Genomic DNA, 15,514 nt, shown 5'->3' on the forward strand with positions numbered 1-15,514 from the left:
GATAGAAATCCAGTAACGCAGGTCAGTGCCCCTTAACTGAATCCTCAAAGTCTCTGGGACCTAAGAGTTTTTCGTAACTCCCCTGGAGGTGGGGAGACCTAAACTGATCAGAACCCACGTCGGGAAAACCTTAAGTGGCTCGGGCAAGGCAGGCGCCATTACCACCAGCACAGCCTCGCTCAGGCGCGCGGGCTGAAAGAAGGGCGGGAAGAAAACACGTACGCACGGTCTGCGTGACTTCACTGACTGCAGCCCCATCACTCAAGACAAAACTAGGGAGAGACACATTCATCCTCATCTGGGGTGGGGGGGTGGGAGGACTGTTCATTCGCAGCAATGATTAAATTTTTAAGTCACAATATTTGTACCTATTATTATTTGCACCTATTATTACACCTGCTAATTTCTACATCTTCTACAACTTTTCATTCAAAGACTAAAAAGAGACACGCAGGACATAAAAAGCTGTTTTAAAACTAGGACTTTTATCACATACACAAAATATCCATCTGAAGAACAACCAGGAAGAATGCGAGTCAGCCAGGCAGAACTCCACATCCCGCATCCACAGAGGACAGGCAGTCAGGAAAGGAGATCGGCTGTGTTGTTCTGAGTTAATGTTCACTGTTACACACGCGTGTACACACACACACACACAATGCTGTTACACACACGTGTACACACACATACACACGCACAGTCTCTGCAGGTTCCTGTCCACACGACTGTTACAGGGCAAGGGGCCCAGAGTGAATATGTAATAACACAAGGAGAGCTATCTAACTCACTCGTGTTAAGTGAAGCAATTACCAACAAAAACTTGTTAAGTAACAACAACCAGTGCTTTCCAATAACACTGTTGTGGGAGGGGGAGGATGACTAATTTTTCTTTCTCTAAAGGCAAAAGGAAAAAGCAGCAAGGTAATTCCATCTCCACCAGCAGAGCCAAACGGGAACGCGTTTCTGGCTAGAACTCTGTGTCCTGAGGATGGGCAGGCCCCACGTTAAGGAGGTGAGTCAGAAACGCCATTAAAATCGTCACAAGGAAAACTGCAGGGAAACGGGCGTGATATTCACGATCCATTTCTAGATGGAAAACAATACACCAAGTGCACCTACGTGTGACTGCCTTCATTAGAGAGACACGCGTACAAAGACGACGACTGGAAGACAGCTATATTCAAGAGGTGGGTTTACAGATGCTCCTGCTTTAAAAGCAGTTTAATGGCCAATGGACTGAAGGTGTTCCTCCATTTCTGGACTTAACATGAGGAAGTTAGACACTCTCCTCCTCAAACCCCCACTTCATGATGTGCAAAGTGGCCAGAAGTCCTCAGGGCAACCCCACCACCGCCCTGCCCAGCACCTCCCACCCCATCCCCACCCCTTCTGAACTGGATCATCGCTGCTCTGATGCAAAAAGATGAAACAAGAGAGAATCGTTTTCATGGAATTTCAAAAACCGCATCACTTAATGGCTTCAGCTAACATATAAAGAAATAACTGATGCAACAGGCTAGGTATAAAATATAAAATATCTCAGAATGTTGAGAATTTTGCCACATTAAATAGGCTTGTGGGAGAAAGAGAAGCTGGGATGAGTTGAGAGAAGAGCATTGAAACATATACATTCCCATGTGTAAAAGAGACAACCAGTGTGGAGTTTGATGTATGACGCAGGGCACCTAAAGCCAGTCCTCTGTGACAACTTGGGAGGGATGGAGTGGGGAGGGAGGGGGTAGGGGTTTTCAGGATGGAGGGGACACATGTATAACTACAGCCAATTCATACTGACGTATGGCAAAAACCATCACAATATTGTAATTATCCTCCAATTAAAATAAGTAATTTTTTTTACAGGATTAAAAGTATTTTATCAACTTAATAACTTTTCACTCCCATTAATTTTCAGGATGTTGAGGGTTTTATTTTATTCCTTTTGGAAATATAAAAGAAGTAAAAAATGAAAACTCGTTTTATAGGCACGCACACACATATCAGTATGTATTTATTTGGGGAGGAGAGCTGAGAAGGCCTCCTCTCATGAAACCGTTTGCTTCACATAAGCAGTAACTGATCCACAAGATCAGGAAATGTGTAGATTCCTGGGAAAACTGTTTTTCCACTAAAAACTATTCTAAACTATGTGATCACTTTAGAAGATGGCTCTGTTTCATGGTACGGTGAAACAGCATTTCAGCCCGCAATAGCCAGGCTTGGTGCTGGGGTCGCTGAAGGCCCCAGGCCCACTGGGGAGGGTGACCTGAGATCCCCACCACTCAGACCCAAGCATGTCCCACCCACAGCACAGAAAAATACAGGCAGCCTGGGTCAGCAGGCCAGGAAATCCAAGCAGTTTCACTCCATGTAAGCACTTCATTTTTTCTTGAAGACGACACTGGGAGGAAGACATCCTGAATGACACAAAAGGGGTTTTCTTGTTTTGGCTTTAAAAAAAAAAAAAAAAAAGAAACCCTTCAGATCCTTTATTAACAAAGGAAAGAGAAGAGCCCCCAGACCTCACAACCGCCTTTCTGGATACAGTTCATCCCCTAAATCTGCTTCATATGCCATTCACCCTCATACTGGAAAATGCCCAATGAACCGCAAAGAAATTACAACACAGTTCAAAAAGAAAAAGTCCCCTACCCCTTCCCCACCACCAAAAACCACCCTCAAATAAGCAAGTCTAGCTAATCACAGGACACGCTAATAAAGGGCCGCTAATGGGGGGCTCAGACGGTAAGGAATCTTCCTGCCAAAGCAGGAGACTCAGGTTTCGATCCCTGGGTCAGAAAAATCCCCAGGAGAAGGAAATGGCAACCCACACCAGTATTCTTGCCTGAGAAATCCCATGGACCCAGGAGCCTGGCGGGCTGTAGTCCAAGGAATCGCAAAGAGTGGGACATGACTGAGCGACTAAACAACACAGAAATCGACTGTTTTTTAATTAAAAAATCAAATCAACCAATTCTACACAAAAGCACAAAACCTCTGACCTCCAAAACATGGAAAAGAGTACTGGTCTGGAATAGTATTCTCAGTTCAGAGACATGCAGATCTTTAGTTAAGTGTTAAGCAGAACAACTGTGAGAGAAGAGCGTCAACTTTGCCCAGGGGCGCCCACTCGTTTCCTAGCTGCCCCCCACCCTCCACCAGGCACAGCAGCAGGCCCCCTTCCTGGGCCGAGCACCAGCTAGGAGGCGGACACCGGGGACCTTCACGGCAGGTCTCTCCTCACAACCCAATCAAGGGGGGAGAAAAGGCGACAGAATATAAACACTAATGGCTTGCCAGGGGTTCCCAGGCACAGGACCCTGGGGTGACCCTGAGGGGTGGGCAGGGAGTGTCCCCTGCAGGGTGAGGGGGTCCTGGGTGCTCAGCTGGAGTTTATATCTGGTCAGGAAGCCACCAAAGGGTTTTAAGCAGGGGGTGACTTGATGAAAACAGTTGAGAGAGACGACTCTGACAACGCTGAAGAAGAGCTTCGGGCTCAGGACCTTTGTTCAGGCTCAGGGTTTCCCAAAAGAACCACGAAGGCTAGTCTGAGATGCATTTCTTAAAACACAAGGTTCCAAAGTCAGACAGACATGGAGCACATGTCTTCCTCTGCCCCTTAGCCAGTGTGTAATACATATTAAAACGGTTAAGTTCAGTCAGTTCAGTCACTTAGCCGTGTCCGACTCTTTGTGACCCCATGGACTGCAGCACGCCAGGCCTCCCTGTCCATCGCCAACTCCTAGAGCTTACTCAAACTCATATCCATCAAGTCAGTGATGCCATCCAACCATCTCATCCTCTGTTGTCCCCTTCTCCTCCTGCCTTCCATCTTTCCCAATATCAGGGTATTTTCCAGTGAGTCAGTTCTTCACATCAGGTATTGGAGCTTCAGCATCAGTCCTTCCAATGAATATTCAGGACTGATCTCCTTTAGGACGGACTGGTTGGATCTCCTTGCAGTCCAAGGGACTCTCAAGAGTCTTCTCCAACACTACAGTTCAAACGCATCAATTTTTTGGCGCTCAGCTGTCTTACGGTTCAACTCTCACATCCATACATGACTACTGGAAAAACCACAGCTTTGACTAGATGGACCTTTGTTGCTAGAGTCCAGCAATTCTTTCCACTGAAAAGCCTATTCAACTTTCAAAGTCAGACCCGTGCTTCCAAAGTCGGTTTCTGAAATACACGCCCCAACTCGCCAGCACTGACTACCCACTGAGCCGCTCTGCAAATGGACACTACAGTGTGCGTCCGTGATGAGGATTCTTAACTGCGGTGCAGTGGTTCTCAAACTGGCCCTGGCACACCTGGCATCTTGTTAGAAACACACACTCCACCCCAGACTGTCTACATTTTACCAAGCCCTCCAGGCAATGGATGAGGGTAAACGCTGAAATCTGAAAAACCACTGTTACAGGCTGCTTTTTCCAGTTACTACTTCAGCACGTTTCAAAACAACCAGGGCAACACCCTGAGAGGCAAGAAACAGAGGCCGGAGGCTGCTCTCCCGCCCGGAGGGTGGCCTAAGGGCTCAGCAGAGAGAACTGAGAGAAAGAGAATGGAAACCAGTCACCTCCCCCAATACCCACCCTCCGAACTCCAGGAAGTCAATTAAAAATAGCCCTGGAACATGAACAAAATCTTCTTCAAAAGTAAAAAAAAAACATCATGGAAATCAAAGTGCCCTCAAATACCAGCAGGTACTGGCCCTGGACTGGGTGGTCTCAGAGAGGCTGGAGGAGCAACCAGGTCCTTAGGGAAACAGCAGCCACGTGGACGGCGGGGCAGGATCAGAAATGCTGGGTAGGAGGCACTCTGGTGGAGTGAGGGCTAAAAATCAGGGCTCTGCTCCCAGGCACGGAGCCTCAGTCCAGTCTCCTTTAGCCTCAGTTTTCACATCTGTAAAACTGGTCCAATAGCCCTTCTTGCAGCGGAAGCCCTGAGGATAGGCCAAGGGCATGAGCTGCCCCCGCCTGGGGCCCTTGGGAGGAGAGCAAGAGAACAAAGTTCCCTTCCTACAAGGACCCCACAGTCTCCTTGACAGGCATCAACGTGGGAACGCCCAAAGACCATCTTTCCCTGCTTCTCTCTCCAGGTTCCCCAGCGAAGCAGAAGGAAAAAGCCACCCGCCTCCCAGTAGCAACTGCTGAGGAAGAAAGCAATTCTTCGTACTCACCCCTCTTTTTCTTTTCAAATTACCTCTCAAGAAACATCTGGTGCCGCGATACGGCACTGCACACATGGGAGGTAGTGCACACAGGGCTTCCTACCGCAGGCTCTCGGTTCAGCAGGAGTTCAGGTGCCAGTTTGACAACTGTGAGTCAACCGCACTGAACTGGATTTTTACAGCGATGCTGAGAAAACTGTGCTGAAAACAGCTGCTGGCCAACGCCCGGCCCCCGAGTTCTGGATTCCTTTCCATTTCCACTCATTTATCACCGTGTGCTTCTACCCCCAAAAGGTACTTTGTTTTCAGTAAGAGGTGCAGCCTTGGAGCCAAGTGCCCACTAATGCAAGTGTCTGAGGAGCAGCACAGAGCCAGGAACGGGGTCACAGGGATGCTCGCTCTTCATTTGTCCCGGACACACGCCCAGGGGCAACCGGGTTGCATGGCATCTGACCCACCCTGGCGGTGCCACCCCCGTCCTCCCAGGACGCCCACACTCACTCCCAGACCACAGCTGCACGCCCCAAACAGCAGTCAACTTAAGCAAAAGTTTCTCTGACAAGACACTGCGGGCTGCCCTGAAAACGGTTCTGGGTCCACAGGACCCTGAGACCAGAAAGTGAGAGACAGAGGGAAAAGGGATATTCAAGTCGGGGGAGGTGGGGGTCACAGACAGACTCACGGAAAAACAAGGGTGTGTGTACACCGCCTCTTTCTGACGGAGAGAAACCAGAAGGCAAGATCCCATGAGGAAGAGGACAGCGGCTCAGAAGGCCCTCCGTGCACCATGGACTGGGCAGTCCTGACCTTGGAATTCACCTTCTAGTTTATTCATCTGTTTAATATTAATATAAACAGTGGAGACACTGTCACGATTCTAGAGGAAATAATTTCCAACCCGTAACTAAATACACTGCCAAAATATCAACAGAGGAGAAAGGCAAAAAGAAGAAATTTGCAGATATCCAAGACCTTAAAAAAAAAACACTATCTCGCATGCACCCTGTTCACAAGAAGGCCACCACAAGGTATGCTTCACCAACTCAGTGGTGGAAGCCATGATGGCAGGAGACAGAGAACACGAGCCAACCCAAGACAGCAATTCGAGGAATCCGGGCGATGAAGGTAGAGACGACCCAGGATGCCGGTGGTCCGGGCCAAGAGGCTCATGGGAAGGAGTCTCCAAAGAAGTGAAACGTGACAGACAGCCTGTGTGCTCCACCTGGACTCGCCGAGAGAAGGTTTCAACCACTGATCTGGGGCTGGGGTTGAGTGAGTTACAAGTGCTGCTAAGGACTAAACGTTTATGAGTACCCCCTACCCTATCATATAGTTCAGTATTCTTGCCTGGAGAATCCCATGGACAGAGGAGCCTGGCGGGCTACAGTCCATGGGGTCGCAAAGGGTTGCACACGACTGAGCAACTAACACACATACCCCATCATATGGTGAAACCCAGCCCTCCACCAGTGTGATGGACATGACTACGTCACGAAAGTGGAGCCCTGCGGATTGGCAACGGTGCCCTTGGAAGGACAGCCCCCGAGTACCCCCACCCCCTGGGCTCTCAGAAGACACCTAATCTGCCAGAGCCTTGACCTTGGGCTTTCCAGCCTCCAAAAATGTGACAAGTGTTTGTTTAAGCCACTAAGGGTTTTTAATGCTATTTTGTAACAGCAGCTCAGACTAAAACAATTACATTTCCAAAAAAAGAACTTCCAAACAAGACTTGAAAAAGTAATCCTGGTTTAGTAATGACCAGCTGGGCTTAGCGATTCTGGAGTCCCGTTAATGTACACACACGCATCGGACCCAAGTTACCCTGTAACTGCACTGGGCATGGGGAGGGGAGGGACAAGCCAGGGAAGGAGGCAAGGACTCAAGAACTAAATCCTCAACGCGTCGGGGTCCAAAGTCTACAGACAGGGGAAAACCCTATTTGCAAATGCTCTTTGTGAACAAAGAAGTAACAGCAACTGCCAGGCAAGAGCAAAGGGGCTGCCTTCAGGGAGGAGAAAACGGAAGCAAAGGGCGAGGAATTGCCTCTGTTCCAACAAACCCTTTATCATATACATAACTTTTTAAATAAAAACTAAAAAAAAAAAAATCCTAAATAATTATCATAAGACAAAGTGTCTGGACCTATGGGGTCCTTTCAAATCTTAGGGCCAGAAAAGTCTTTTGAAAAACAGGAAGGGACTAAGCGGGAAGATAAACACAGGCAGACTATCTGGTAAGCATGAATATAAAACTCAGAAAGTTCCCACAATGTATTCAGATACCAACAGGGCGCTGAACACACAGCCTCTTCTACTGACTGAGGTCCTCCTGAAAATACGAAAGTCTGTAAGTGGAATGCTGTCCCCAGTGGGGTGTACACAAAATACCTTTAACCCACAACTGGGATGTTTTATAATTTGTCTCAAGCAAGGCACATCTTATTTCTCTCCTCTCAACCTTGGTACTAGTCTAATGGCAGAAAGCAAAGGGGAACTAAAGAGCCTTTTGATGAGGGTGAGTGAGGAGAGTGAAAATGTTGGCTTAAAACTCAACGTTCAAAAAACTAAGATCATGGCATCCGGTCCCATCACTTCATGACAAATAGGGAAGAAGTGGAAGCAGTGACCGATTTTGGGCTCCAAAATCACTGTGGACAACAGTCATAAAATTAAAAGATGCTTGCTCCTTGGAAGAAAAGCTATGACAAATCTAGACAGCATATTAAAAAGCAGAGACATCACTTTGCCAACAAAGATCCACGTAGTCAAAGCTATGGTTTTTCCAGTTGTCATGTACAGATATGAGAGCTGGACCATGAAGACTGATCGCCAAAGAACTGATGCTCTCAAACTGAGGTGCTGGAGAAGACTCTTTAGAGTCCCCTGGACTGCAAGATCAAACCAGTTGATCCTAAAGGAAATCAACCCTGAATACTCACTGGAAGGACTAATGCTGAAGCTCCGATACTTTGGCCACCTGATGCAAAGAGCCGACTTACTGGAAAAGACCCTGATGCTGGGAAAGACTGAAGGCAGGAGAAGTGGGCGACAGAGGATGAGATGGTTGGATGGCATCACCGACTCAATGGACATGAGTTCAAGCAAACTACACAAGATGAAGGACAGGGAAGCTTGGCATGCGGCAGTCCATGGGATCGCAAAGAGGCAGACCCGACTGAGCGACGAAACAAACAAAACCTTGGAAACTAGGGAGCCCTTTAGGATTAGGAAACTCCGTATCACCCAGGAGCCAGGTGCTGTGACAGCCCTGTTTTTGTCCTCCTCAAAGCATTTGGCACTGAGAGTTTGAAAGGCATTACACTGCAAATAAGTTCTGGGAGGGGAAGGGCCGGCAGGATGACAGGGCCTGACTCTGAGCAGCAATGGAGGGATAACAGAGTCAACTTTTTATTTCCTGCACTCCAGCCCGCCCCAAGATTCCATTACTGATAACAATGCTGAGCCCAGCCCAAGCACCAAAAAAGCCCCAGCTGGGCTGGTTGGGTGTGGTCCATTTCCTGCAGGTATGGACTTGCCTAGCCGGCAACTCTGAACCACTGGGAGAAATTACCCAAAGAGAGAGCAAAGTAACCTGTTTCACAAGAAAACCTCAGACTCCTGGACCGGCCTCAGTGTTGACTGTAAAACACACAGCAATTGCCAACAGGTTCATTTCCTGAGAAACTTGAACCCAAGTCCTAGAAAAATACTGTTCAACTGAAAAGCTGTGTCAATCTGCATCAAATAAGTAAGCCCCATTGTGCACACCAGAACGGTGACTCAAAGATGGCCACAAAAATTACAGAAAGGAACAAGAAAGGGCGATGGAGGCTGCCATGGACACGTAACCACCCTCCTCCAGGACCCTGTGCTATGTTATTGGCCCAGAAAAATCTAATCAGACCAATTTCTACTTGAAGGTCGACTGGTTCCATGCGAGATACTATCAAGAACGTTCCCTAATACAGGATTAGAACCAAAACGTCCTGGACTCCTCCAAGCTGTTTTCTTTTTTCTAACCTTCTGACAACCCTCTCCCTCAAGAGCTGACTTTACGCAAAACAAATTCTTAACTTTCTTAAATTTTGCTGATAGAGAAAAGGAAACATGAAGTCTTGAAATGAATATTAAAAAAACTTAAAAACACGCTACTAACAATAACAGCAAAGTGTCTTTATTTTCCTTGTAACATCGCATTGGGAAAAGGTCAGAACAAATGCAAGGGGCATGAAAGAGTAATAAAGACTATAAAACAAAGGTTAAGAGTTCCCTGGTGCTACAGTGGATAAGAACCCGCCTGCCAATGCAGGGGACACAGGTTCGATCCCTGGTCCAGGAAGATCCCGCATACCACGGAGCAACGAGGCCCGAAGCTCACCACTGAAGAGCTGCCACCAACTTCTGAGCAGGCACCAGTGCGCCCAGCATTCTTCCACCTTCTCCCACCACACGCAGGAAGCAGGCTTCTGACAGCACTCAGCCCCAGGCAGCAGGGAATGCAGGGCCTCACCCCAGGTGCCACCCCTCCAGCTCCAGCTCCGGGTCCCAGCGAGGCCCCTCAAGCTCACTTGCCCAACCCGGAGCCCTGCTGTGTGCGGCCCCCCACCCTTCTGAACCTTCCTCGGCAGAGCACCCTGATCGGCCCTCGCTAGGCTGCAGACTTCCTGAGGACAGGCCAGGAGGAGGCTTCACCTGCCGGGGCTGCTGGAGAAACACGCCGCGTGTATGCGGGCTCCCCATCCAGCCCAATGCCAGATCGCACTCCACAGATCGGCCTTCCCTTCCAGTGCCTCAGGGCCCCCCACCTCACAAATACACCAAGTCCACACACTCACACCGACCTCTGCCCAGGGTGCAGGGTGTCAAGAGGCTGAACGCGGGGAGGCCTCTTCCACAGAAACAGGAAAGAACTGTGGAGATGGGCCACCCAGAAGGAAGAGTCAGAGAGCGCTGAAGGCACAATCAAGTGCAGCCATCCTCTGTTTGTCTCCAGATCGCCAGCGTGCACGGGTGTCCCCAGGGGGAGTGAGAGCGCGGGTGAAGGGTCCCAACTCACTGCCTATGGCCATTCAACGTTTCTCGCTCCCCTCGCAAAAGGCATTCTCAGCGAAGGGTTCTCCAAGCAGCAAGAGAAATGGAAGGATGATGGTGACAAGTAGAGACTCTTCTTTTCCAGCTTTTCCTGTCAACGGTCTGTACTTTCAAATATGAGACTATCTTATATGTAGTTGCATGTTAAGTCGCTCCAATCAAGGCTCTTTGTGACCTTATGGACTGCAGAAAACCAGGGTCCCCTGTGGATGGGATTCTCCAGGCAAGAATACTGGAGTGGGTGGCCATGCCCTCCTCCAGGGGATCTCCCCGACCCAGGGATCGAACCTACGTCTCTTTACGGCTCCTGCATTGACCGTGGGATCTCTACCACTAGCGCCGCCTGGGATGTATGACATCCTCAACACAGGCTAGAGCTGACTGGGCCCAACACACGTGTTACACGTCAACAGAGCAGACTTCAGTGGGAGGACGAGACGATCGGATGGCATCAGTGACTCAATGGAAGTGAGCCTGAGCAAATTCCAGGATAGTGAAGGACACGGAAGCCTGGCGTGCTGCAATCCATGGGTCACAAAGAGTCGGACACGACTTAGCGACTGAACGACAATACTCCAGTCAGCTGTGAAATCAATTTAGTTTTGCAACGGCTCCTTTCTTCTCTTTAATAAAACGCATCGCACAGCAGCACACAAGGAGTGAGGATTAGGACTGTCTTCTGAAACTTTTAGTTTCAGGTCTTGAAGTAAAATGTATTTCTTACATGGGTCACAGTTCAAAAGAGGTTTAAAGTGACTCATAAAATTCCATTATAGAAATTTATAAACCAAGATTTAATTCTAACTTACAACTTCTGCAACTAAAAGCTGATCAGTGCTGCCGTCCGTCTCCAGCTGATGCTTGCTCCTCTTTTAATCTGAATTAAACTGAGAAGCAACAAATGTTCAATGAAGGACAGGGAGTTATTAAATCTACCACTCAACCTAATTTCTTTATGTCTATTTGTAGTTACTACATTCAGCTCGTGATTTCCATTTTTCCCCAATGCTAATGAAACTGGGATGTGGGAGGTTAAAAAAAAAAAAAAAAGGAAAACTGTCCCCCACCCCCAACTCTTATGAAACAGTTATTAAAATGGATAACTCATTCAGACGTACAGCCATCAACCCCTCATGGAGTACCTGGCACAACAGCGTTCAATAACAGTTGCTGATGGAACAAACAAAATATCAATCTCGTATTTTAATTCCTTCTGCAAATCCAAGTAGGGATGAAACAAATGTTACTTTCTGCTAAAGTAGTAAGACAGTAATTCAGCAAGGCCAGTAGGAGTATGAGTTCAAAAGTAGGAAAGACCTGGTCTCTAGTCACAAATTGCCACATAATGCACCTTCTCACCTTGGGTCAGTTCAATTAGTTTCTGCTGGTTTCCACCTCTAGAAAATAACATAAATTACACCTGCGCCTCAGATGGTACCAGTAAGAATCAAGAGGCATAAAAATGATTTGCAAGACAATGAAGAAGGATGTTTTAACTGCAATTATTCTTTTAATTCAGGTTGTTTTTTTTTTTTTAAGGATCTTTGCCTAGGCTGCCTGAATCCACTCTGCTGTCTTTCTTGAAATTTTTAAGCCATCTCCACATAAATCCTGGTCAGGAGATGAAAGAGGAAAAAAGGGAGGGAGATCGGATTAACAGGGCAAGGGCACAGGTGGGTTAGTACTTTCCTCCCGTTTTATCCTGGAAAGCCGTCCGAGGCAGGTGTGCCTTTAATTTAATCCTCAATAACAACTCTGAGGAAGGCCTCCCTGGGCAGCAGCAGCTGCTGATTCAAAGCAGAAAATAAAATGTGTGTGTTGTTTTTCTTTTGGAGTGGAAGGGAGAAGGAAAGACTATTCCTTCCCAAATGGCACATCAGAAACAATCATCATACATTGTATGGAGGCACTTCAACACAGGGATGACTGTCCAAAGCCACCTCGCGCCCCTAAAACTGCAACAGCTGAAAACCTAGTTGTTTCAACCAAATAAAAATTTACCAGCCTTTATACTGACAAAGCAAAATAAAAACAGCTCCCTGGTAACCTTACGGAGGAAATATGGTTGGGGAGGCAAACTTTTCTTTTTTGAAGAAATGTATCTTCCTTATCCAAGACTAAGAATTCTGGCCCACACTCCTGAAGCAAAAAATTAAAAGGTGAGGAGAAAAAAAAGTGTTGAGACTAGATAACCACCTGGTGACCATCTGATACTGACTTGAGGGCATCAGCCAGAGAGGCTTTAAGTACCTTTTTAAATAGATTCGCTTTCCACAAAGGCTGACTACACCTCAGTGGTAGTACTGAGCAGGCCATGTGTACTAGATTACAACCTGATTAACAGCATAAGAGTATATCTCAAGAAAGTACTGAGCAAATGTGGTTTTTGGTTGTTTTTTTGGTTTTTTTCAAATCATTACAAGAGGTCCTTCTTGCTCTACTGGTCAGAAATACATTTTTACCCAGTTCACCCTGCTTTCCTGTCTCTAAATTCAAACCAAACCAAAGCAAGAATTTTAGGAAATACCAAGAAACCACATCTGATTTCTACCTAGCGGTCAGCAGTAGCTTAGGTTTTTAAATGCGTGTTGTTTAAAAGCTCTTTACAGGAGGTACAAGGACAGTTTTCTTTTTAAGCACAGTAAAGTTATCAATGTTAACTGTTACTCCACTTAAAAAAAAAAAAAAAAGCTAAAATCCAGGTAACTTTGTGCTCCTATTTTTCTAGATATCAAACCTGAACAATGAAGTCGAGTTTTCTACTTCGGATTTAGAGAGAGAAAAGCTCTCTCTCTAATGAGGGGGGCAGATTCCTGGCTCCCATGTGGTCCAAATACTTCTCAGCCCTCAAGAGGGAGGGGAGGAAAAAAAAAAACACACACACAAAAACGAAACAGCACGTTGAACACTGAAATACAAATAATCCACTCGGATACTTGTGCTTGTTTACTTAAAGTTCGTACGTTCCCTCGCCCGGCTAACCTGGGGGGAACAAAACTTTTGAGAGATACCGTAACCCTTCCGTGAGATTTTTAATCCCAAACATTTGCCACCATTTACCCGTTTACACACATTACAAACTAGCCGAGGAAGGTGGTTTTATTTTTCAAAGGGCTAAACATAATCCCCGAAGGCGAAAAACTTTCGTTGATACATCTAGGTAAATGTGAAATTCAATGTCTCTCCCCGCCCCCACGCCAGAAAAAATAATAATAATATTAAGTCCCTGGGAGGCCAACAGGCCACAGAGTAGCCACGGAGAGGGTTAGTGGGAAGGGACTCTCAGTGGCCGGATCCAATCGAGTCTCCAAGTCCAGCCCAGAGTCCCGGGACCCACGCTGTCCGAGTGCATGCTGTCCGATCGATTCCTCCCTTCCAGAACGGGCTTCCAGGCTTCGCACCTTCCCGTCCGTCTGCACCGGGAGGAAGCGCTCGGACAAACGCGCTGAAAGCGGAGCTGGCGCTTACCCCTTCCTCTCCCCGCCCTGTCTCCTCCGCCCGCCGGGACGAGCCGGGGCGCGCCCGGGGGCCCCCCTCTCCGGGGTAGCGGGGGTGGGGAGGGACCAGGGCCTCCACCGCCGCCCACCCCTAGCCCGCACCCGGGCCCCGAGAGCGAGCCGGGCCTCCAAGGGCATTTCTCCACATCACTTCTTCCCAGGGGATGGCCCGGCGCGGGGCCTGCTCTTCGGGAGGGGGACGCGAGGAGGGCGACGCGGCCAGCAGCGCACATTCCGCCCCCCCCGGACCACCGCGACTCCCGACCCGCGAGGGCCGCCTCCGGGCCGCGGCCCCACAGGTCCCTGCACGGCCCCCACCCCACCCCCGAGACCGGGGCCGCGGGGCCGGGCAGGGCGCCCCGGAGGCGGCGAGCGCCGCGCGGGAGGCCGGCACGACCCCGGAAGGGGCAGCGTTCGGAGGAACTGGGGGTGGGGGGAGCGGCCGTGTTTACACCGCCAAGTTCCCCGCTTCCGCCCCGGCCCGCGCATCCCTCCCGCCCCTCGGCGGCCGGGTTCCTGCCTGTACCTGCATGCCGGGCAGGCCCGACTGCACCGGGGAGTGAGCCATGGCGGTCAGGACGGCCACTTCCTGGGACGGGACGGCCGGGCCGCGGCGATCCGCGCGGGCGAAGAGGCCCGCGGGCCGCGCGCAGCCCTCCTCGGGCGGCCGGGGGCGGGGGATGGGGGGCCGGCCGGCCGGAGCCCGAGGCCACCCTAGCCCCCCGTGGGTTCTGGGCCGGGCGGCGGGCTCAGGGGCGGACGGCGGGCCTCGTCTCCATGCACCGCGCCGGGGAGGGGCTGCGAGGAGCGCGGGGCCTCCCCGCGAGCGGCCGCCGCTGCTGCTGCTGCTACCGCCGCTGCTGCTGGGCTGGAACCGGGCGGCCTGGGCCCGCGCGCTGGCGCCTGGAGCCGGAGTGGGGCGCGCACCGCCGGCCCAGCCCGCGAGCGCCGAGCGCGCCCCGCCCCGGCCCGGCCCCCGCGCCCGCCCCCGCGGCCCGGCCGGGGACCCCGCCCCGCGCTTCCGGGAGGGGGAGGAGGCTCGCGGCCGCCTGGCGCCCTAGGCCGCAGCCGCCCTCGCCGCCGGCCGGGCCGGGTGGAGGTCTGCGCGGCTCTCGCGGGCTGTGCCCCCAGTTCCCCGCGGGCCGGGCCAGGTGGAGGGGGACGCGCGGGCGGGTGCAGGACTGGGGGCCTCAGTTAGAGGGGGGCAGGGGTCCTCCCCGGTGGTGAGATGGGGGGGCGTGGGGATCTTCACAGTCAGGGATGGGCCATGAGCCCACCCCGCCCTGCAGGCCCGGGCCGGTCGGACGCCCCGGGGGATCTGGGCTTGCCCTCCAAGGAAGCCCACCCCTCTCGGCCTGGCGACGGGCCCCAGGCCACCTCCCCGAGGGCAGAGCCTGGGGGCCCGGCGGGGTCTCGGCCAGCGGCCGGTTCAAAACTACCGGGGCGGAGCTTCTTCGGTGTCCGGGTGAAGTTTCCAAACCAAGCCGAGGAGGAAGCCCTCCGGGAGGGGAGAGGCCGAAAGCGTTTCGTTTCCAGTGCTTTGGCTGCTTGAAAGCACTTGGAATACTAGCAGCTGTGAACTTAGCCAAAAAAAATTGAGGGGGCTGAACCCCATCGTCTCTGGGCCCCGGACCAAGGCGTGGGGGCGGGGGACGTCCACCCACCAGAAGGGAGAAGCGGGCAGGGAGGGCCAAGGAGGAAGGGAAGACAATGGAAGGAAACGATGTCTCGACTTTCCCCTGGCTCTCTCCCGCTCT

General features: G+C 50.7%; 1 protein-coding gene across 1 annotated transcript in view; it reads right to left on the reverse strand.

Annotated features, from left to right (window-relative positions):
* The window catches only part of STK24 (serine/threonine kinase 24), a 95,518-nt gene extending 80,721 nt beyond the window's left edge, over positions 1-14,797 (reverse strand). Inside the window, exon 1 of the mRNA XM_061435253.1 lies at positions 14,284-14,797. Coding sequence (XP_061291237.1) covers positions 14,284-14,325 — 42 coding nt within the window. The 5' untranslated portion in view covers positions 14,326-14,797. The remainder of the gene's footprint in view (positions 1-14,283) is intronic.
* Positions 14,798-15,514: the final 717 nt, after the last annotated feature.

This window comes from Bos javanicus, chromosome 12, assembly GCF_032452875.1.
Source record: "Bos javanicus breed banteng chromosome 12, ARS-OSU_banteng_1.0, whole genome shotgun sequence".
Lineage (NCBI taxonomy): Eukaryota > Metazoa > Chordata > Mammalia > Artiodactyla > Bovidae > Bos > Bos javanicus.